General features: G+C 50.9%; 1 protein-coding gene across 3 annotated transcripts in view; it reads right to left on the bottom strand.

Moving 5' to 3' along the window:
* The window catches only part of MROH1 (maestro heat like repeat family member 1), a 111,027-nt gene extending 87,690 nt beyond the window's left edge, over window positions 1-23,337 (bottom strand). For 2 of the 3 annotated variants that reach the window (XM_074943657.1, XM_074943659.1), the window contains exons 1-5: window positions 18,717-18,808; window positions 14,445-14,893; window positions 5,424-5,569; window positions 4,819-4,950; window positions 3,176-3,338 (exon numbers count right to left, since the gene is read on the bottom strand). In XM_074943657.1, the coding sequence (XP_074799758.1) occupies window positions 3,176-3,338; window positions 4,819-4,950; window positions 5,424-5,569; window positions 14,445-14,466 (463 nt within the window). In that variant the 5' untranslated portion in view covers window positions 14,467-14,893; window positions 18,717-18,808. Of the gene's footprint in view, window positions 1-3,175; window positions 3,339-4,818; window positions 4,951-5,423; window positions 5,570-14,444; window positions 14,894-18,716; window positions 18,809-23,193 lie in introns of those variants that run through there. The other variant, XM_074943658.1, reaches the window with a different exon arrangement.
* Window positions 23,338-23,614: the final 277 nt, after the last annotated feature.

Below are 23,614 nucleotides of genomic sequence, written 5' to 3'. Positions count from 1 at the left end.
GAACAGGATTAGAATTAGAGAGGATCTTGGCAAATTAGAGAACTGGTCTGAAATCAACAAGATTAAATTCAATAAAGACAAGTGCAAAGTACTACATTTAGGAAGGTGGGGGTGGGGAAATCAAATGCATAGCTATAAAATGGGGAATAACTGGCTAGGTGGTAACACTGCTGAAAAGGGAAACATGGGGGTTATAGTGGATCACAAACTGACTAGGAGTCAAGCCTTTCTTGCTATTGCATCACATTAATATTCGGGGATGTATTAACAGGAGCGTCTATGTAAGATAAGAGGTCACTGTCCCACTCTACTCAGTACTGGGGAGGTCTCAGCTGGAGGACTGTGTCCAGTTCTGGGTCCCACACTTTAGGAAAGATGTGGGCAAACTGGAAAATCCAGAGGAGAGCAACAAAAATGATAAAAGGTTTAGAAAACCTGACCTAGGAGGAAAGGTTTAAAAACTTGATAAGTTTAGTGTTGGGAAAAGACGACTTATCCAGTGCCCCCTCAGCTGTATGTGCTAAGGGCTGTTCTAAAAAGGAGGACAGAACAACTGTTCTCCATGTCCAGTGGTGGTGGGAAGTAGTATTGGGCTTAATCTACAGTAAGGGCGATTCAGGTTAGAAAGCTTTTAATATCTAACTCTAGGGGGAGTTAAGCTCTAGACTAGTCTAAGGAAGGTTGTGGGATCCCCATTGCTGGAGGTTAAGAACAGGCTGGACAAACACCTGTCGGGATGGTCTCGGTTTACTTGGTCCTGTCTCAGCGCAGGGGACTGGACTAGACGACCTCTCAAGATCCCTTCCAGCCCCACATTTCTGAGTCTAGGTCTGCCCTCTCCACTAGTGATGCCCTGCCCTAGAGATACTGTTTCTAGCTGATCACCAGGTAGCCTGTAAGGAATGGCTGGAGACAGCAGCACAATACTAATAGACACTGCTCGACTTTCATGACTACTTTGCCCACAAGCAGTGACGGGTCGTAAGAGCGCACATCATGATTTAGTTTCACTTGTGAATTCCACACATTAACCTGGATTTGCACGATATGGATGCTGAGTGTGGAAGGTGGCTACCTGCTACTCAGTGAAAGCTCAGTGCTCCGAGCACTAGACAGAGGCCCAAAAAGGGGGTCGGAGAGATTCCCAGAGGCAGAAAAGGGTCATCCAATTCTTCGGTTTCAGAAGAGGAGCAGCTGTGCCTGACCACCAGAATTAGAGACAGCGTACAGGGCACTTCCAAGTACTTGCATAGTCTCACTGGCGCCATGTGTGGCCGTACTTCTTCTTGGTCAAGTAAAGCTCCAGGACACAGAGGGGGAAAACTGAAGGCAAAGCTGTTACGTGTCCTGCCCAGGGTCACAGCAGGTCAGTGGCAGAATCAGAAGTAGAACCCAGATCGGACTCCCAGGCTCTCGCTCCAGCCACACTGAGCTAGTGACTTAGCTTCTGTGCTCCAGCAAGAACTGGAGAATCCCTAACTTTCAAGGACACCCTGGACCACACCCCAAACTGCTGCACGGCAGACCCACAAAAAGCTGGTGCAATGTCTGCCTCCAGCTCCATTCAATCGGAATCCTCGTGCAGCAGCCTTGACTTCTCAAAATGGGGCTGTCTGTCCTTTAGAATCATAGAATATCAGGGTTGGAAGGGACCCCAGAAGGTCATCTAGTCCAACCCCCTGCTCGAAGCAGGACCAATTCCCAGTTAAATCATCCCAGCCAGGGCTTTGTCAAGCCTGACCTTAAAAACCTCTAAGGAAGGAGATTCTACCACCTCCCTAGGTAACGCATTCCAGTGTTTCACCACCCTCTTAGTGAAAAAGTTTTTCCTAATATCCAATCTAAACCTCCCCCATTGCAACTTGAGACCATTACTCCTCGTTCTGTCATCTGCTACCATTGAGAACAGTCTAGAGCCATCCTCTTTGGAACCCCCTTTCAGGTAGTTGAAAGCAGCTATCAAATCCCCCCTCATTCTTCTCTTCTGCAGACTAAACAACCCCAGCTCCCTCAGCCTCTCCTCATAAGTCATGTGCTCTAGACCCCTAATCATTTTTGTTGCCCTTCGCTGGACTCTCTCCAATTTATCCACATCCTTCTTGTAGTGTGGGGCCCAAAACTGGACACAGTACTCCAGATGAGGCCTCACCAGTGTCGAATAGAGGGGAACGATCACATCCCTCGATCTGCTGGCTATGCCCCTACTTATACATCCCAAAATGCCATTGGCCTTCTTGGCAACAAGGGCACACTGTTGACTCATATCCAGCTTCTCGTCCACTGTCACCCCTAGGTCCTTTTCCGCAGAACTGCTGCCTAGCCATTCGGTCCCTAGTCTGTAGCGGTGCATTGGATTCTTCCTTCCTAAGTGCAGGACCCTGCACTTATCCTTATTGAACCTCATCAGATTTCTTTTGGCCCAATCCTCCAATTTGTCTAGGTCCTTCTGTATCCTATCCCTCCCCTCCAGCGTATCTACCACTCCTCCCAGTTTAGTATCATCTGCAAATTTGCTGAGTGCAATCCACACCATCCTCCAGATCATTTATGAAGATATTGAACAAAACCGGCCCCAGGACCGACCCCTGGGGCACTCCACTTGACACCGGCTGCCAACTAGACATGGAGCCATTTATCACTACTACTTTAATTTACCAAGGGCCTGGCTTTCAGCCACCATGGACTAAAACAAACAGCCAGGCAGGACAAGTTCTGGAAAGCAACACCTCTTCCACCATGGGCTCCAGGCATGGTCTCCTCAGCCCATCTGGAGGCAGGAGAGGCACGGTAAGCACTGTATAGCAAACAAAGTAAATATTTCCCCCTTCGGATTAGAGGGTTGAACCTGCAGTGCCTCTTCCTAGCACAGACTTTCCAAACCCTCTGGCTGTACAAAACCCAGTTTTGAGTGAAATCCAGTGTGGTAGTTTTTTTTTTTTTTTTTTTTTTAAATAGGAAGTATGCCAGCTGCATTGAACTTCTTTGCAGAAGTTCACCACACCATGGAGGTGGCATAGTTTATCCCGGGACTATACCAGCTGAAGTGCTCTCAGAACAACTCTTCCCACAAACAAGCGGTATCTCCACGTTTACCCCCAGCCCATGGAATCACATGCGTCTCCAGTTGTCCTCTTCCTAACAAAAAGGTTAGCTGCAGATAGGGCAGATAACCTACCGTTTGACACAGAGAGGTTTGCGAAAGTCTGCATGATGAAATAATGAGGCAGGATCCCCGGCTGAAATTTGGTCAGCACCTCCTCCATCACTTTGTTGATAAAACGCCTCCCCGCAGCAACCAGGACATTGCTTGCTGCTTGCTGCCAGTCATAAATGATTTCCTACGTCAAACAGAACAAGACAACATTAAACAAACAGTTACAGATCACCCCTGCAAGATGTTTTCCGCACGACAGTTCCTATTATCCAAGGAGAGCATATGCACTTTCCCATGCTGCCTGGTCAACTCAAAGTTTGCAGGACAGACCACATATACAGAAAAATGGCAGATTTGGGGGGAGGAGGGCACTGGAAAAAAAGTCAGTCCCCAGGCAGAATGCATGCCTACCTGGGCATTTACATGACACCCCCTGGAATAGCAGCTGCCTGTCATGCTCATTACAGTGTGCATACAAACAAGCCAATTAAGATTTACACACACAAAACTAAACATCTACCCAGATATGTAAGTCTGTGCAAGACTAGAAGACCGACAATCCCAGGTTTTTCCTGAGCACCTAGAGCCCCTTCTGCCACTCAGCTGTGGTCACTTAAGCAAGGCTAAAGGGATGCCAAAGGAGAGAGACAGGCCCACCACATCCAGAAGGGGAGTGGCAGCAACCGACATGACGCAGGGAGGAGAGAGGGGAAAGAACGAGGAATGGGTCAGAACCCTTGCAGCTCCTAACTCCAGATCAGAAATGGATACGGTAAGGAGACAATATAGGAGGAGAAATGGTGGGAAGCATCATGGAACGAGCCAGATAGATAAAAAGTACAGTAACTCCTCGCTTAATGTTGTAGTTCTGATCTTGAAAAATGCTACTGTAAGCGAAACGATGTTAAGCGAATCCAATTTCCCCATAAGAATTAAATGTAAGGGGGGGGGGTTAGGTTCCAGGGAAATTTTTTTTGACAGACAAAAGATTTTTTATATATATATTACACACACAAAGTTTTAAACAAACTATTTAATACTGTACACAGCAATGATGATTGTGAAGCCTGGTTGAGGTGGAGGAGTCAGAGCGTGGAAGAGGGTGGGATATTTCCCAGGGAATGCCTTACTGCTGAATGATGAACTAGCACTCTGCTGAGCCCTCAAGTGGTTAATGTAGCCTCACATGCTACAAGGCAGCACGAATGGAGGGAGGGAGTGGGCTTGTCAGCACTGGTTCTCCACTTGTAAGTTAACTCTCTTCTCTTCTTGTGCCAGTATATTTATGCTCGTATCTGCAATTTTCACTCCATGCACCTGAAGTGGGTTTTTTTTTTACCCACGAAAGCTTATGCCCAAATAAATCTGTTAGTCTTTAAGGTGCCACCGGATTCCTCGTTGTTTTAGGGAACTTAGGGGAGCGGGGAGCTGATGGGGGGCTGCCGGTCCACCCTGGTTCCAAGCCCCCACCAGCTAGCTCCAAAGGGCTGCTCTTTCTGCCAGCAGTGAACAAAGCAGGTGGCTGCCAAACAATGTTATAAGGGAGCATCGTGCAACTTTAAACGAGCATGTTCTGTAACTGATTAGCAATGGAACAAGTTAACCGGGATGACGTTAAGTGAGGAGTTACTGTAACAGAACTAGCTACAGCTTCCTGCTCATACCTTTGACTTGGTCATTTCATTGGATGCCAGAAAGATAACGATTTTGGCCGTGCTTTTGTCCAGATAAGCAATGTTATTCTTCACGACCGCTTCCATTGCCTTCAGGATTATTGTACGGTGGGGATAAGCCATCTGAGGAAAACAGAGCCACACATGAGTCCCAACGCTAAATGCAAGTCAGACCATCAGTTAGATCTCCACCCGAACAAAGCGCTCACCACCCTTTGAACGGTTTCAGCCTATAGGAGGGGTCTGCAGTGCACACATTGGCCTCAGCAGAGAGCCTTGGGGGCACCCCCGGTTAGCTTTGGCCATGCTGAAAAGCTGACTAGTCCTACTCTTCTCTGCCTGTTTCTGATACACGACAGTCCTTACCTCTCTGTTAGCACCTCTTAGACCAGTTTGTTTCTTGAATAGACTCTTGGGAGCAGCTTTGACAGAGACTTTTTAGAGTCCCAATGATAGTAACCCATATCCCTTTAGACATTGCTCCTGCACTCCTCCCAGCCGTCCGCTCAGGTTACTGACAAATCTCCTGATCAGTACTGCAGATGGACGGGATTCTTTCTGCATCCCGGCCCTAAAGGCAGAGAGCAAAGCCATACCTTTTCATGCTGCCGCAGATATTCATCACAGGAGTTTAGGATCTCTTCAGGCTCGCTCTCTCCCAAGTAGCACAGAGCATTGTAGATCTGTTCTTGGACTAATGGGTCCTTATCAGTAGTGGCATCCATCAGTGTTACGGCAAGTTCTGAGAAAAATACACTAAGCATGAAACACGCTTTCCAACACCAACACAGGAATCTCTTCCTAGAAGAGAGGGAAGAGCCACTGCTGCCCCTACCACAGACACGTCTGTTCTCCCATGAGCAAATGGCAAGCCAGGACTCCCAGCTTTCCTTTCCTCTGGTCCACAAGAGGCCATGGCTCTGATGGAACATCCCTGCCACAGCACCTGCCTCCCAACCTTCAACTCGTCTGGGGTGAATCGCTCACCTCCACCCCTTCTAAAAAACCACACACCTGACCCCTCCCTCACCTGAGCAGGGTCCAGAAAAACAGTTCCCCCAGCATCCCCATATATGTTCTGACAGTTCCCAGTTAAGCCCCCTTTATCCAGTGCTGAGGCTCCACTTCTCCTGGTGGTTCAGTGACCTACATTCTCTCCAATTAGAGAGCTCTCAGCTCCTATTTTGTCCTAAGGCAGCTTTCAACACAGCTGGCTCCTCAGTCAGTCACCTCTTAGTTTAACTTTGCTTTTTGAGAAGGCTACGTATGTGGTTACAGCTGAGTGCAGAGTACAGACACTGCACGGGTACGAACAGCACAGCTTAGATGAGCAAAGTGCCCGACACACTCAAACCCCCAGCATACACATCCTACAGGGCGGGCTCTTGACACACCCAAGCAGGGTCTCCCACACCTACGCTGCTATTTTTAGGCAGCCTCTGCCTTTCACCAAGGCATGTGGCAACACATGCACTGGCCGTCTTCCACATGCAGCCCTCAGTGTAGACAGAGCCTTAATGGATCAAACACCAAGTCTCTTTGCAAAACAGGTTTCGTAGACCTGGAATTGGTTCCATAGCCCTTCTCGGAACCCTCTCCAATTTTCAGATACCATTTGTGAGTTCCCGCTGCAAAATCCTTCAGAGAATCCCCTTCTCAATATGGACTTCGCTATCAGGCTGCTTAGCTTTAGCTCCCAAGGCTGTAAGGGTTGAGCCATCTGCAGCACTGGAGGAGCTTAGAATCAGGCTGCACAAGAAGCTCTCAGGAAAGAAACCTACACTGGCTCTCAAGGGATGAGCTGAGGGGATCGAGGACTTTTCTGTCCCTAAACTTCTGTGATGCTCAAGTCTTCTTAACCTGCTGACATCCCCTTTGATTAGCCCTGTCTGGAAGTGAAAGGAGTCCAAGTCAATGCTCTGGCAGCTGGCAAGAATAGGACATCCATGGCCGCAGGGGCAACAGACCTGGGACCAACATGCCAAACTAGCCAGTTCAGGAGCCGAAAGGTAGGTTGCAGCACCCTGCTTTGGAGAGCAGAAATCCACCACCTAGAGGGCATTTTATAAAGAGTTATTTACAGCAGAAGGTCCCATTAGGGCTCCTCAGGCCCCATCTCAAGGATGGTCTGAAGATTGGGCTCAGGGAGAGGGCACCAGCTAGAGATTCCTACTTCAGCCAAGAAGGTACACTTGTTACTACCTTTATGGCTTGTGACCAGCATTCCCCCAGCACTGGCACACAGCACCAGAAGCATGCAGACGTTCAGCACCAAAGAGGTTAACTGTAGTTTGAGGAGAAGCAGTGTATTTCTCATCAGACTGAATTAATCCAAAGATTATTCATTGGCAAAGGCTTTGAAAGGTCAGTGATGTTAATGAGATCAGATGTACAGCAGCAGCCTCCCTGCAAGCATCCTGCATGAAGCCAGCAGCTCAGTCACAGACCAGGAAGGATGGCTGCTAAGCTTTAAAGCCAGTCGATAGGAATGTCTATGGAATTAAATCTGTAGACACCAGGGTGGGCAGAACGGAAGATTACAGAAGAAGTTCTAATGGTTAATTACTCTCATTGTTAAAAATCCAGACTAATTTGTCTAGCTTCAACTTCTAGTCATTGGATTGTGTTAGACCTTTCTCCGCTAGAATATCAAATACTTGTTCCCCATGTAGGTATTTACAGACTGATCACATCACCCTTGACCTGCTCTTCTTTAAGCTAAATAGACTCATAGGAGTCAATCTAGCACTTTTGAACATTTTTACAAAGCTTATTCTCATGGCTCTTCTCTGAGCCCTCTCCAGTTTATCAACATCCTTCTTGAATTGTTGATGCCAGAACTGGACACAGTACTCCAGGAGTGGTCACAACAGTGCCAAATACACAGTAAAATAACCTCTACTCCTACTTGGGATGGACAAACAGGGGAATCTCAAGATTGCGTTAGTCCTTCTGGCCATAGCATCACAATGGGAACTCAAGTTAAACTGATTACCTACCATCCGCACCAAATCTTTTTCAGAGTCACTGCTTCCCAGGACAGAAAGCCCCATCCTGTAAGCATGGCCTGCAATCTCTGTTCTTAGGTGGTTACATTTAGCCATATTCAAATGCATATTGTTTGCTTGTGCCCAGCTTACCAAGCGATCCACATCAGGTTGTATCAGTGACCTGGCTTCTTCATTTACCACTCCCACAATGTGTGCCATATCAGCAATCTTTACCAGTGACTATTTTGTTTTCTTCCAGGTCACTGATGAAAAGAAGTTAAGTAGCCTTGGGCCAAGAACTGATCCCTGGGGGATCCCACTAGAAACTCACCCACTCAAAGCTCCGTTTACAGTTACATGGGGGCCTATTATGTAGTTCTCTTTAATCACTGTCCAGAGTGCAATTCACGCAGAGGTACAAAATATGACTCACTGAAGCTCAAACTCAGATATTTAATACCCATCAGCTGGCCAGGTCCAACCTTGACTGTCAGCTTCTCTTGCTTGCCTCTCAGAGAGCTAATACATGAGGCATTTTGCCTTGACTCAGTCTCTATTACCTACATGTCCCCTGGTTTCTAAAAAGGAGGCATTTTTCTAGCTTCTTGGTCTTGCATCAGCTGTCTCCAGATTAGCGAGTCTGCCCCATACTCAGTTTTGCATATAGAAGCTTTGTCAAGTTTAGCACGCAAGACTATAAAGCAGATTATCTGGATCCTGCTCCCAGAGCAAGTCAGTGTGAATCAGATAGGGCTAGACTAGGATAACAGAAACCACACAAAGTTTGCTCACTGCAGAGAACCAGGTAACATTCCCTCTTCCACGGCATGGCAAACTACTGGCCACACTCTTTTAAACATTGAATCAGCCATACGAAGCCTGTTTGAGAAGATGCCTATGGGCTACCTCAAGATAACTGAAAAGAGGTGCTCAAAATACACCAGGACAACAGGGAGTCTAGGGAGGATCTTTGTGCCGCCCAGCGGAAGGTGTAGGTCGGAACCCCAGGCCCTTCTGCTTGGAGCCAGCAGAGGCGTTTTTGCTCTACCCTCAGTTGATGACGAAACCACCGTCCGTCTTCTCTGTAGCCCAACAGCACATCCCAGCGGCGCTGGGGCTGCACAGCAGGAGGGCAATCCGGGCCCTGAGGACTTGGGACCGGGGCACAAGCAGCGAGGGCTGGGAAGGGAGGACATCCTATAGTTTGACTTAGACGGCTCTGTGCAGGTGGACCAAGGACGCTGGGTTAGTGAAATACAAGGAGCAAACTGGTAGCTACCAGATTTGGAAAAACGCCACCACCCTGGTGGTCAGACTCTCTAACTAGGCACGCTATCCTGCTGGCCTTGTGCCAAGTGGACAGCCACTAGGGCAGGCTGCTCTTTCTCCAGAGTGGAAATTGTTCTGGTCGAACCCAGCAGCGTGTACTACTTGTTCAGAGTATTCCTCCCAGCACGCATTGCCTTCCCTCTATCAACACTGAATTCTATCGGCCCCCGGGCACCCCTCATGCCTAGCTTTGGGTCACAGATTAAGACCAGAAGGGACTATCGTGATCATCTAGTCCAGGGGTTCTCAAACTTCACTGCACCACAATCCGCTTTTTACAACACAAATTACTACATGGTCCCAGGAGGGGGGACTGAAGCCTGAGCCCGCTTGAGCTCCAGTGCCCTGGGTGGGGAGGCCAAAGCTCAAGGGCTTCAGGCTGAGCCCGGGGGCCTGTAACCTGAGCCCCACCACCAAGGGCCAACGCCCTGGGCCCCAGTACGTCTAATGCCAGCCCTGGTGACCCCACCCTGGGGTCGAGACTCACCCTGGGGTCCTGACTCAGAGTTTGAGATCCACTAGCCTCTAGTATCCTACCTAAGAGGCCATCAAACTCCACCCAGTAATTCTTCTATCAAGCCCATGGTTTCTGGTTGAGCTAGACTAGAACATCTTTTAGAGCAGAGGTGAGCAAACTACGGCCTGCAGGCCACATCCGGCCCGTGGGACTGTCCTGCCCCTGAGCTCCTGGCCCGGGAGGCTCGCCCCCGGCCCCTCCCCCACCGTTCCCCCTCCCGCGCAGGCAGCGGGGCTGCAAGCTCCTGCCGCTCTGAGCGGCACAGTGGGGGGCAGGGAGCAGCACGCATGCACGGTGGGGGGTGGGTAGGGGGTCCCCGGGGGCAGTGAGCAGTTGGATGGGGTGGAGGTTCTGGGTGGTCGGGGGGGGGGGGGGTTGGATAGGGTGTGGGAGTCCTGAGGGGCCTGTTAGGGGGCAGGGGTGTGGATAGGTCGGGGCAGTCAGGGGACAAGGAGCAGGGGGGGTTGTATGAGTCAGGTGTTCGCAGGGGGACAGTCAGTGGACAGGAAGTGGGAGGGGGCAAATAGGGGGCAGAGGCCAGGCTGTTTGGGGGGCACAGCCTTCCCTACCTGGCCCTCCATACAGTTTCACACCCTGATGTGGCCCTTGGGCCAAAAAGTTTGCCCACCCCTGTTTTAGAGCAAACAGCCAATCTGTAATTGAAAGTGTCACGAGCCTGACAATCTACCACTCCCCTTGGCAAGCCGTTCCAGCAGTGAGCTACCCTTGCCATCCAAGAATGTGCCTTGCCAACTCCCTCAAGTTTCTCTAGACCTAATTAATTAACCACCATAACCAACAACATCTGCAGGTTTACACTACCTCATGGTCCACTCCTGTACCCTGCTCAATACTAAACACCCAGGGATGGACTGTTAGACTCCTGCCATTTATCTGCAGCACTGCATCTAGCAATGCAGGGCCTACATGGCCCTAGCCAGGGATCAGAGCCCCACCATACTCAGCATTTTGCAAGCATGAAGCAGACCGTGCCTGGGCTGGAGACTTCAGCAGCTCATGTGGTGATAAGATGCAACAGGAGAGAGAGACAAGTGCGGCAGAGGGGTAACAAGGTAACAGTGCAGACAGATCTGTTCCCCTAACTAGTCATAGGTGGCCACCAGCCCAGCCAAGCTCAGATGGGGTTATTTACTGGCACCAGAGCAGAGGTCTGTGTGATTGAAGAGGATATGGTGGTGGCTTTATGATCAATGTCAGGGAATTTCACTCTCATACGGTCTCTTACAGATGGGTAAAGTACAACCATGTTGTGGGAGAAGTAACCAAGCAGGCGATCCAGCCTTTCTGTGTCTTGGCCAGTTTCTAGCCCACATCAGCACTTAAATGCTCACCACACAATGACTTCATTTCTTTGATACTTCTTGTGAGGACCTTTGCCAGGAGGCTTTTAAATTGGTTTTAGGCGCCAGCTCTCCTTTAACCACTTTTGTGGACAAGTTTACAGATTGTCTATGCAGCTCCATATTACTGGATTTTATTGTTAGCACATTGTATTGCATAATCACAGCAAGCATACAGCCCTCTCCCTGAGCTTTGCTACAGCCCGTGTCTATGTCCCACTGAAGTAGATCAGATGCCCCACTCCATCTATTGCCATGAGGCAGAGGGAACACATGTCCCCTCACTGTGAGAGCTGAGAAAGAGGTAGGAATGTGCATGTTGTTTTTCCCCCTTCTCAGGTGACTGTAACAGCTCAGTCTTCAGTCACTCAATTTTAGGAATCATTTGTCTCCTCTCAAGGTCCCTTCCAGTCCTATGATTCTGTGATAGCCAACAAGGCTGTCAAGTTAAACAGAGCCAGACCTCATTAACTCAATATACTGCTGTTTATCGTAACACTCTTATGGTCCTACAGAAATTTTCAGTCCAAGCTAGCTTGAATGTTCCAGGAACTCTAGATCTTTATCAACTGCTTTAATTCTAGACCTTTCATTATCCTGCACTCCCATCAGACACCCATGTTGTATATAATTACACACAATTAAAGAGCACAGCATGTGTGCTTATAATGCTAAAGATTTTTATTTGATGTTGTGAAGCAGTCACTCTGGCTGTAGTCAGAATCTATAGCAGGAGCAGCTGTGCGCACAGGTAGATGGCAATGTTGAATCATTTAAAGGAGAGTTGCCATCTACCACAACTCTTGGCTTCCTCTTTTTGATGCTGAAAGATTCTGTTTTCACATGTTTGTCTAGAGTCACTAGCCAATTGTCAGGATCACATTTTCCTCTTCAGAGGGGAATTAGTCCTCTGGCTCCTCCCCTCTTAGACTGTGTTCCTTGAGGTTAGAACAGGATTCTCAGGACAGGAATGTCAGCCAGAGAGCACATGGGCGTCATACCCTATTTACACCCAGGGTGAGGCCAGGTAGGGCCATCAGGGACAGGCTTATTATGCCTTGTGTTAAGGCATGGAAATACATGGGAGTCCCTAAAAGACAAAAGGCACTGAAATAAATGAGACTCCCTGAAAGCCACTGTAGGGATAACCTCCTTAACACAAGTATCAGAGAGGACTGTGTTCCTACTATCTGAAGAGAGTCTAAGGAATGTTTGTTTGTGCATCCCAAGAACAAGGACTGTTGAAAATATGCAGATCCCAATGCAAGTCAAAGCAGTTATTCCCCCACATCCGACAGCTTTACACCTCCTGGTTCTAGCATGCCAGCACCAGGCACTTGTCTACTGCGGGATCAAAGCAACATGCACCCAACAAGACAGACCTGTTGTGAATAACCCACATGAGTGGCTATTAACATAATGGTACATTATGCTGTTAGAAACATTCCAGGTGGAGATCAGGATTTCGAAAGGAGCAGGTAAGGACTTGGTTATATTACAAGTTGCACTTTTTCCAACTTGTAATTTTCCAAATTTGTTAGTCTAAGGTGCCACAAGTCTTCCTGTTCTTTTTTCCACAAGAGAAGTCTTAAACTGTTTTTTTTTTTAAACTACACAAATATCAGAGTTTAAGTAAATCAGCAAGTCACTTCTCCACTGACTTCAGTCGATCAAACCAAGCCATGTTTGCATCCACCTAAAAAAAGGTGTTCACAATTTCTGACATTTAATAACTGATTTTAGTTAAATTGGTGCAGTTTGCAATATAGAGAAGGCCAAAGATTCATTTCTAATAGAAGAGAGTTAAGTGCAGAGGAGACTTGCCACCTCCACTCAGCCCTGCCAGGTGTACACACTTCTCCAGAGGCTATCAAAAAACTAACTTAGTGCCATGAGCAATATATTAGTTTGATGCTATCTCTCTTGCAAGTCACTCGCGAGACCACAGACAATTATGATACAGTGCCAATGGGCTCTCAAGGGAGCCCAGACAGTCAAGTTTAGTCCCATTCGGAAATGCTTCCTAACATGCAGATTAGACTGTGGAATAGTCTCCCTAGGGAAGTGGTGGAAGGGCCATCAGATGGGCCATTTAAAACGAGACTGGACAAGGTACAGACTCCTACTACAAGGAACAATCCTGCCCTGACCTCCAAGGGACAGGCTAGATGAGATCTTAGTTTATAGGGCTTCCAGTAGCAAGCCAGAAGAGGGAAGGGAGGGAAATGATTCAAGGTGAAAACACATAAGAGCACAAAATTAATGCTGGTGTCACAACAAAGGTCATTTTGCAGCAAGACAGCTGCCACCACGAGCAGGGGGCTCTGGATACCCATTGTAGTTAGAAACTTGATTTCAATTATACTGCAGTGGATGGTCTTGGCCAGTCCACTTATGGGCCAATTATAGTTGTGGGTCCAGCCATTCTTTTGCTATCCTGCTCAAACTCATTGTCCACAAAGAGCTGGGCTGATTCCCTCTGCTGCTGCTCCTTACTCTGAGCCTCCCCTCCACCACCAGAGACCCCACACCCCTCTCTCCTTTGTAATCTTTCCCCACTGTTGCAGTTTGGTATTGAGATGCTCAATACCATCCCCACCTGGAACATTAGCTCTGATTTAAAAGCTAAAGGAAGTGCCATGGATCTCCTGGCTCTGGAAGAGTGAGAGGTTACTATAGGGGATCCGATGAAGTGAGCTGTAGCTCACGAAAGCTTATGCTCAGATAAATTGGTTAGTCTCTAAGGTGCCACAAGTACTCCTTTTCTTTTTACTATAGGAGAGTGGGCCATGAAACAGCCCTCAGCAGGGTGGCTGCCATGTATCCTGGTAGCAGTTCTTGGAGCAAGGGGGACAGTTTGAGCATGGGGGGGATGAAAGAGGACCAGTATATAGTAAGGACAGGAGTTACACTTCAGAACAGCCTCAGATTCCCAAGCAAGAGAGCCATACCTTGAGCTAAACAAAATCAACACCAGTGTTTGATAGCCTGGAATATAGCTATTACCTCCTACACAGGGTGCATGCATGAGTTGCCCAATTATCTGATTTTAGATGCAGCGAGATATTTGAGCAAACTGGCGATATGTTATTCAGCCCTGCTCTTCCTTGCTAAGGTGTTCACACTAGCAGAGCTCAGAACAACCCAACATCATTGGAATTGCCTTTGCTTCTCTCCATTACTCTATGTCCCTTTACTACAAAGTCCCTGAAAAGATGAATTTCCCCTCCCCTCTCAGAAGATAGTCACTGTCAGCAACACAAACAAGGAGTCCTGCCAGCTAACAGGGAGCGTGTCACCTGAACTGTACAATACCCTTATTGGAAGTGCCCATTTTTGTGTAGGTATCTACCCAATTCAATCCAGGTTTCTTAGCCTGACTTCCACAAAGCAGAGCGGCTGGAGTAACCCGGCACTTACTTTTCACCCGCAACTCCGTCATGCTCCTCGTTTTGACCTTTCCTGCCCACAGAGAGTAATTTGAAACTTCTTGCTCCTTCTCAAACAGGGAAGCTCCTGGGGAACCTATTTTTATGGTCTGTCTTTGCTCCTCTAGAGAGCAGTTTCTGTTTTAAGAGTCTCTTGGACTAGAGGTTTGTAAGTCAGGAGCGTTTCACACCATGAAGCATAGGATACTAGTCCAGCCACAGGGAAATAAGACATCAGTCTCTTCAGTTTCTTGTGGGCAGCTAACAATCTCCAGCTGCCTGATCTCTCCAGGTTTCTGAACCTCTGGCAGTTTCCTGATGGTGGGTAATCAATGCACGCTCCAATGCCATCATAGTTCCAAATGAAAAGCCTTGAGAGGGCGAGGCCAGAGGGAGAGCATGTGAAGTACTGTTCCCTACAGCTTCTTCCTTCTTCTAGGCCTGCAAAGACAGACATTTCACAACATGACTTACAACAGACTTGATATGCATTTATTTACCTACAACATTCAGTACTGTGTGTTCCCATCCAGAACTGCTTATATGCCTTGATTTCCAGAGTCCCCACATTTCTTTTTTGGCCAGCGATAACAAGCCTGTCCACTATCATACTATCAGCCAGTATGGCTGCAAAAAGCATGACTACTTCAGAAAGGCCTAGGCTGTACTCATTTAAGTGACCTGCCTCAGAAGGGACCATGAGGATGGAAGTGACAGATATCAGCAGTCCAGAGCACCCAGAGGCCCCTGTTCAGGGGAAGTTTTCCGGATCTCTGCCTTTAAATAGAACGGCTTTGCCCTGCTTGTATACAGTAAGTGGCAACAGCAGTGCTTAAAACAAGTTTAAGATACATAAGAGTGGAGAATCAAAGTCCAGGCTTGCCTTTGTACAAAGTATAAAGTAGCAGGGTGTATATATACACATGTAGGTGCCAAAGCATACATGATTGTTTCTAAAAATACATATTGTAGCTTTGATCCCTTCTCTTCAACTAGGTCAGAACAGAATACCAGCCATGCTCACTCTGAAGCCTCCTTAACCATTAAGGAACTGTCAGAGTTTCAAAAACATAGAATCAATAGAACATCAGGGTTGGAAGAGACCTCAGGAGGTCATCTAGTCCAATCCCCTGCTCAAAGCAGGACCAACGCCAACTAAATCATCCCAGCCAGGGCTTTGTCAAGCAGGGCCTTAAAAACCTCTAAGGAAGGAGATTCCACCACCTCCCTAGGTAACGCATTCCAGTGCTTCACCACCCTCCTAGTGAAATAGTGTTTCTGAATATCCAACCTAGACCTCCCCCACTGCAACTTGAGACCATTGCTCCTGGTTCTGTCATCTGCCACCACTGAGAACAGCCGAGCTCCATCTGCTTTGGAACCCCCCTTCAGGTAGTTGAAGGCTGCTATCAAATCCCCCCCCTCACTCTTCTCTTTTGCAGACTAAATAACCCCAGTTCCCTCAGCCATTGGCTTGCTATTTCTCTACCACCACCAAATTTGTCTGACCAGGTTTACCTCTAGTGAGCAGAACACTCAGCTTCTCTCCTACCCCAGCACATGTTAAAGAACTGATTCCTCTCCCCACCTCTGTATAGTGATGCTCATCTCAATGCAGATAATCTGGTCAAGAAGGAAACAGCAGCACAAGGGAGAGTCCACAATCTCACTTGTGTTTAGGAAGTGGAAGTTTAACATTCACTATCTATTTTGGCATTTTGAAACATCAAGCAAACTCCTACTCCCCACAAGTGGGTGTTTTACATCCGTTAATGGGTCACATCATCAGAATAATCAAATCACACAAGGGCCTTTGCATTTGGTTTACACATGACCTATTAGTCCTCACAGTCCCCAGTTATTAGGCCTGTTTTAAGATGTGGCCAAGAGGGGCAGTGACTTGCCCCAATTTATCACAGCAAGTCTGTGGCAGAGCTGGAGCACCTGGCCCTCTGCTCAGTTCACTAACCAACTAATTCACAAGAGTGGCTCCTCCATCTGCCTCTAGTAACAGTGCACCCCACTAAGCAGAGCACCGGAGCTGTAGCCAGCACTCATTCACCTGTTTCCCGAGTGTCATCAGACTAGACACTGCTCAGGAGGTAGGAATCTGGCCACTGCAACCCATGCTGGTGAAGGCAGAGGAATGGGTCTAAAGGGAGCACAGTGCTGCAGGGTCCCTGCAGGAGGGATGAATCCAGATACTCCTGATACAGCACAAAGCTGGTACTCATGCAAGAGCCATCGAGCCTTAAGAAAAATGGAACATTAACAGAGAAAGTCCAGCCCAGCCTGAAGCCATGGTGTTAAAGCCTTGGAAACTCAGTGCACCAGATTGGGTCTGGCCAACCTGCAAGCCAGAGGGCAGCTGTGCATAGTTACAAGGCTCAGACAGCTGGACAAAGCTACATCTCTGGTGCTGGGATTTCAGTTCTGTATCAAGAGAAAACTGCAGATTCACAGGCGACAGAGATGCAGGTGAGAGAGAAGAAACAGACCAGTGCTCCCAACGCCTCCTGAAGTGCACGCAAACAAGAACTAGACTAGCAGCATGGACCCGGAGAAGCTTTGTCATTTCCAAAGTTGCATGCAACGCAGCTAGCCATAGGACAAGTAACCGGTTCAGTACAAATAACTGAGGCTAAACCAGCCTTCCCATCTAGCTATCAGCCAGACTGTCAGAGGCCAGACCTTACAGCCACCTGACTGGAGTGGCAATCACTAATACAGGCCCGAACAGATGCAGACCCTGACCCAGCACTGAAGAGCTTACAGTGCGAGTAAGCCACATAGCTGGGAGTAGACAGATGTCAACTAGGGAAGCTACTCCTACAGACAGCTACAATGCCATTCACAGGAGCAGCAATAAGCACTCACCAGCAGCAGCGTGGTATGGAGAGGTGATCTCCTGAGGATTTATTTCAGGATAAGCTACTTATGAAAACTGTTTCCTATCATGAATCAGCATTTTTTAAAGATGCAACTGGCTAACGACCCCATTAACAACAGCGATAAGCTACTGAACGGCAAAGGAAGATCATTCCCGGTCAGCCTTCCCACAGCAAGCAAGCACATCCAGTGGCCAGTTTCCTGTAAGGTGGAGATTGCATAAAGCACTCAGCAGTCCCATACGGGGGTCACTGAGCTAGGAACAATGAAAGGAGCCCAGCCCATGGGATGTGCTGCTGCCCTGCTGAAGCAGAGCTTTAAGGACAGCCTGTGGGAGAGGAAAGCCCCGCAAGACAGAAGCCACAAACATCCAGCACAGAATCCCCCCCCCCCCCCCAGTAAGTTTTGCTCTTGCTCCCTGTTCGGTGCACGTGTGTGAACCGATCCAGGTTCTCTCTAGCCCAGTCCTGCAACACATCGCCATTTCTCTGAGGCAAAAGCCCCAGACCCCAAACTAGGACCACAGCCCAGGAGCTGAAGTGCTGGGGACATTCCCAAAAGCCCCATCCCAGAGCCAGGACGCTTAGTGATGACAAGCGAGCCTGGCACTGCTCCCCAGGGCCGGGAGGAGACAGCAGGTCACAGGCTGCTGGAACAAGGAAGGCAGCAGGGAGCCCGGACGTCTGGGTTCTCTCCCCAGCTCTGGGAGGGGTGTGGGGTCTAGTGGGTAGAGCAGGGGAGCCCTGGGAGCCCGGATGCCTGGGTTCTCTCCCCGGCTGTGGTAGGAGAGTGGGGGGGGGTCTAGTGAGTAGAGTAGTGGGGGCGGCGCCCTGGGAGCCCGGACGCCTGGGTTCCATCCTGGCTCAGAGAGAGGAGAAGGCTCTAGTGGGCAGAGCGGGAGGGGGGGGCCGCTGGGAGCCCGGACGCCTGGGTTCCATCCCCGGCTCTGGGAGGGGAGTGGGGTCTAGTGGGTAGAGCGGGAGGGGGGCCGCTGGGAGCCCGGACACCTGGGTTCTCTCCCAGGCTCTGGGAGGGGAGTGGGGTCTAGTGGGTAGAGCGGGAGGGGGGCCCCTGGGAGCCCGGACACCTGGGTTCTCTCCCGGGCTCTGGGAGGGGAGTGGGGTCTAGTAGGCAGAGCGGGAGGGGGGGGCGCTGGGAGCCCGGACGCCTGGGTTCTCTCCCGGGCTCTGGGAGGGGAGTGGGGTCTAGTGGGCAGAGCGGGAGGGGGGGCCGCTGGGAGCCCGGACGCCTGGGTTCCATCCCGCCCCTGACGGGTCGCGGGGCCCCACGACAGCCGCGGCCGCACGGGGCGAAGGAGCCCGGCCCCGCGGCGCCCCCGCCCCCACCCCCACCCGCACCCCGGCGGCGGCCGTACCTGCCCCCTCCCGCTCGGCGGCCGGGACGCTGCTGCTCCGGCCCCTTCCGGGACAGCCAGGCCCCGCCCCCACCTGCGCGAGGGGCGGGGACTCCTCGCCCCGCCCGCCCCCTCACGTGACCCCGCCAGTTCGGCCCGGCCGTTGGTGCCGAGGCACCAAAACACTGCCATGCGCATGCGCCTGAGCTAAGAGCAGCCCCGCCCCCCCGCGACTGACCGAGGGCGGGATCTGGTCACACCTGCGGGGGAGGGGAGCCCCCATCCTCTCGGGGCGTGGCAGCGTCAGGCCCCGCCCCCGACACGCCCCTCCCCCATCTGGTGTGGCAGCCCTCCCCCACCTCCCATGCAGGGGGCCTCTCTCCCCCCCCCCCCGCAAGAGACCCCCCCCACACACACACACACACACACACCCCTCCCATGCAGGGGGGCTCTCTCCCCACAAGAGACCCCCACCTCCCAAACCCCTGCAGGAGACCCCCTCCCCCACACCAGGGCTCTCTCCCCACCCAGCCCACTATGCTCTGGGGGAGACACCCCAAGAAGGTGCCCCCCACACCCAGCCCCAGGGGGGAACAGGGCACACACCGCCGGCTCCACCCACAGCGGACGCCCCCCCAGCAGTGCAGCTCAGTAGAGCCACGTCACGCCCTGGTCGGCGCACGTCTGTCACGCCGCCAAACACGCTTGGAGGCTGGGGCTGCTCGACAGGCACCGCGCCTGGGCCCCCCGGCCACTGTGCCCCTCTTCCCCTGGCCTCACCTCCCAGCCACGCTCAGAGGGAAGCCTGGTGCCCAGTCAGAGCAGGCAAGGCCACCCTTCACCCCGAGACACACGTCTCCTTCCCCCCACCCACCAGCACAGGGCTCAGCGCGGCAGTCCCCGGCGAACATGGCAGGAGTTTTCTTTCCCACGGAGCATGACCAGCAGCTAGTCTAACGCCTGGGCCTCACGGAGTCCGGCTGCTGCTGCCTGGAATCCAGCCTTGCCACAGCCTGGCCTGAATGGCCCTGGTCCCCACAGCCACCATCCTACCCATAGCGCGGCACGAGGGGCAGCGAGACCAGCCCAGGAAGCCCCCGATCAATCGCCGAAGCCAGGCGGACACAAGCTGGATGGCACATGGGCGAGGATCTCGGCCATTACACAGCAAGGTCCTGCCTCGTCACAGCATGCCATGGGCTCAAAGACACGCCAGCTTTGCAGGGCCGTGGGCGCTGTTCCAAAGGGGCACTGGGGAAAGGAGATAGCCCTGCGCTCAGGGAGTGCATTGGAAGGGGGAATTCAGGCATGAGGGACGCCATGTATTCCTTTGGGGATTTTCCCCATTTGTTGGGGGGCAAGGCATTATACAGATAACACCATACACTTCTGAGAGGGGGGCCACAGATGTGTGTGATAGGGAGGTTCCAGCCCACGTAGCCAAGGCCTGTAAGGGTCTCAGGGGAACAGAAAGCGCTAAGGCTGTTTGCCATCCTTGAGTATTAGCAGGAGGAGGAAGGCAGGACCCTTGGAAAAAGGCTCCAGAGGGATAATCCCCACCAGGGCTCCAAGCCCCCACATTGGGGATTGCATCCTCTAATCACCCCTTAAGTCTTCCTGCTGGCAACCCCACAGGCCCTCAACACCCTGCAGCAAAGGGACTGCATGCTTACCTTCCCCCCAGCACTGCTCCTTCCACAGGCTCCACCTGCAGGAACTGATTTAGCAGCTGGGCTGGCTGCAGAGTCTGCTTTTAAGGGGAGCCAGCTGGGGCACACTGGCTGTGGGGGAGGCAGCGCTCCCTGGGGGAAGGGAGGGCAGTGCTGTGGCAGGAGCCCAATGGGAAAGGTGGATGTTGTTTGGTGTAGCTTAATTTGCCATTCCTAATAAATGGGAGTCTGAAGAAAAAGTATCTCTGTAAAAAGTATACAGTCAGCTCTTCCTGGCCAGTCCTTCACAACCACAGAGCTCATTGCCAGCCATTAAACTGACAAGCAACCCTCCTAGCATAGCCCCAAAGGGGCAGGTCTGTAAGTGTCATCAGCCCCATTACACAGAGCAGCAAACTGAGGCACAGAGAGGGGAAATGACTTACCCAAGCCTAGAGCCAGAACTAAAGCTCAGGCATTCGTAGGTCGCAGTGCTGGACTCTGCCACTTAGGCCAGGCCAGCAACCTCTGAGAGCTGCACCATATTCTACAGTACCAGCCCAGCACACTGCAGTGTCCCAGCTGCAGGAGTCTGGCCCATCACCGGTGTGTACTGTAGCAGCTTTAATAAGGGTCAAATAGGGAATATTTAAAGAGCAAGTCTCCTTTTCAAAGAGCAGTGTCTGTTCATTTGTCATCTTGAGGTTTGCTTGCGAGCGAGTGAGCTCTGCAAAGCACGGTGGTGACTGGGAGGTGAGAAAGACCTGCTACGAAGGGCACTGAGCCAGTGGGAGCCACACAGCCCTCAGAGAAGGACCTGGGAGGTTGGGTCACTGATTAAGGGAAAAAAACACGTCCTCTTGAGGGAGGCTGACCCTGTGGTTAAGCCACAAGACTGGGAGTCAGGAGACCTGAGTTCCCAGCTCAGCCCTAAGCCAGTCACTTTCCCCTCTGTCCCCCGCCCTCTGCCGCTGTGGAATATGGCCTCCCACACGGCGAACTAGGAGGCTGCCCTGGTTAACGTTAGTGAGGCAGGCTGGGCTCCATGGATGGCAAGTGCTGTGGCAGGGCAAAGGGTCATTCTGGTGTTATGAGATCATCACTCCATACATGAATAAATAAACCGGTGTGACTGTGTCTCCAGCATCTGGCTTTCCACATGAAAGCCTCTGCCCCGTATCACAGGTGCCAGGAGGATGGCTGTCCCAGCAGTCAACAGCCTGGAGCCCTATGTGTTCAGGGATACAGGCTGGCCTGGCTGTTTGAGGCAGTGTCCTGAGTTGCCCAGTGAAGCCATTCTCCTCTCCATCCTGTCCAGCTGCTTGAAGGGGGAATCTTCTCCCAGATCCTGGAGAAGGGAAATTAGGCTGGACCCCAAGTCACAGCGTCCGTGCAGCTCTGCAGGTGCCTTCAGAGCACTGGGCACTGGGCAGTTGTCTGGGCCTAGGGCTGGCCCTGGCACAACACCACAAAGTCATTCGTTGTTGTGCTCATTAATAGACGAGGCTGATAGCACCAGAAGCTCAAAGCCTCCACAGGTTTCAGAGTAACAGCCGTGTTAGTCTGTATTCGCAAAAAGAAAAGGAGTACTTGTGGCACCTTAGGGACTAACCAATTTATTTGAGCATAAGCTTTCGTGAGCTACAGCTCACTTCATCGGATGCATACTGTGGAAAGTATAGAAGATCTTATTATATACACACAAAAAGCATGAAACAATACCTCCTCCCACCCCATTCTCCTGCTGGTAATAGCTTATCTAAAGTGATCACTTTCCACAGTATGCATCTGTGTAAAGTGCATCGTGTAGCTCACGAAAGCTTATGCTCAAATAAATTGGTTAGTCTCTAAGGTGCCACAAGTACTCCTTTTCTTTTTGCGAAAGCCTCCACAGCGATCCAAAGCCACCTGTGGGAAGTGCTGCAATGCCACCCATGTTAGAGGGCTAGAACGGAGAAGGAAGCAGTTTCCAGTATCCAGGAGAATCTAAACTCGCTTAGGAGAAATATAATTTATTCATCTAGCAGTAGCAAGTTCTCCCTAGGGCTGCTGGCCCCAAATCTCTCCTTCTTCCCTATCACTTCCCTGCCAGCCCAATGTAAATCAAACTTCCCATTTCCTCCCCACTCTACATCAGCATGTTCCCCTGCTGCGTCCCAGACTGCCTCTCCCATCTGCCGGTCTCACTATGCTAGGCTGACTGAGTCGCACGTCAGATGTGGTGTGGAGGTCTAACCCAGGTACCGGCCAAGATCGATGATCTGTGCCTCGGGGTTTGGGTGCCCAACTCAAGGCCTGGTTTTATACAGCGCTGAGCACCCTCTCTCTGAAAATCAGGCCCTTTTAAAAATCTCAATTTGGATCCCCCAAGTCACTTTAAAATCTTGGCTGTGACATGTGGTGTCCACCCAGATTCCACCCACCAGAGCACACGCAGCCCCTTGCTGAGATGCTCCTAACACTTGCTGTCCCCTTCGCAGCAGCCAGCTCCCTGTGAGCATGCTCCCTGACTGCATGTGTACTGCCAGGCCTTTGGTGCTGTGAAAGAAAGGGAGAGACAGCACCAGCGCTGCCTGTGAGCCTCCAGACGGACAAGCGGCTGAACGGAACATGGGGTGCATTAAGCAGAGCTCTCCATCCTGACTGGGTACCACTGGCTAGTAACCTGCAGATTACATGTAATGTTGTGTTCTGGTTTCCCCATCACTGACTCTTGGTGAACTTTGCTATCCCAACTAAATCAGTTCCTGCTGACCGCTTCCTGGCCAGCCCTGCAGCATAGAGAACCGCAGCTTGGCTTCGCTGTGTATTGGGACAGAGGATGGAGGTAAGGGACAGCTCTAACTCACCAGCTGCAAGAAGATGCTCCTTCTCTAGCTCCCATTTCTTGCCATCAGTTTGTTTGGGTCTTGAGCAGCTCCTGAGCGGGAGGATGGGAGGAAGAAGAGAGAAATCCCAACTGCATTTGTAGTCCTGCCTGGTCCAGCACTGCAGGAGCGACAGGGCTGGGAAATACTGCAATAAAACGGAGAGTCTGTGGGGATGCACAGAAGCCTCGTTACAAATAGGTGAGAGAAATGCATCTGTGCCACCTGCTGGAGAAACCTAGACAGCCTTCCCCTCGCTGCACAGAGGAGACCTCCCCTCTCACTGAGCGGCGGAGCAGCCGTCTCCCCACAAATAGGCTCCCAGACCCACACTGGAGATGGAGGAACACCGGTCACGTTATCGTCTGCCCCGCTGTTGGGAGGTTAACGGACGCATTCTTCT

This window comes from Natator depressus, chromosome 2 (assembly GCF_965152275.1).
Source record: "Natator depressus isolate rNatDep1 chromosome 2, rNatDep2.hap1, whole genome shotgun sequence".
NCBI classification, from domain to species: Eukaryota; Metazoa; Chordata; order Testudines; family Cheloniidae; genus Natator; species Natator depressus.
The sequence above is the reverse complement of the archived record's forward strand: the minus strand, read 5'-3'. Positions and strand labels throughout refer to the sequence as shown.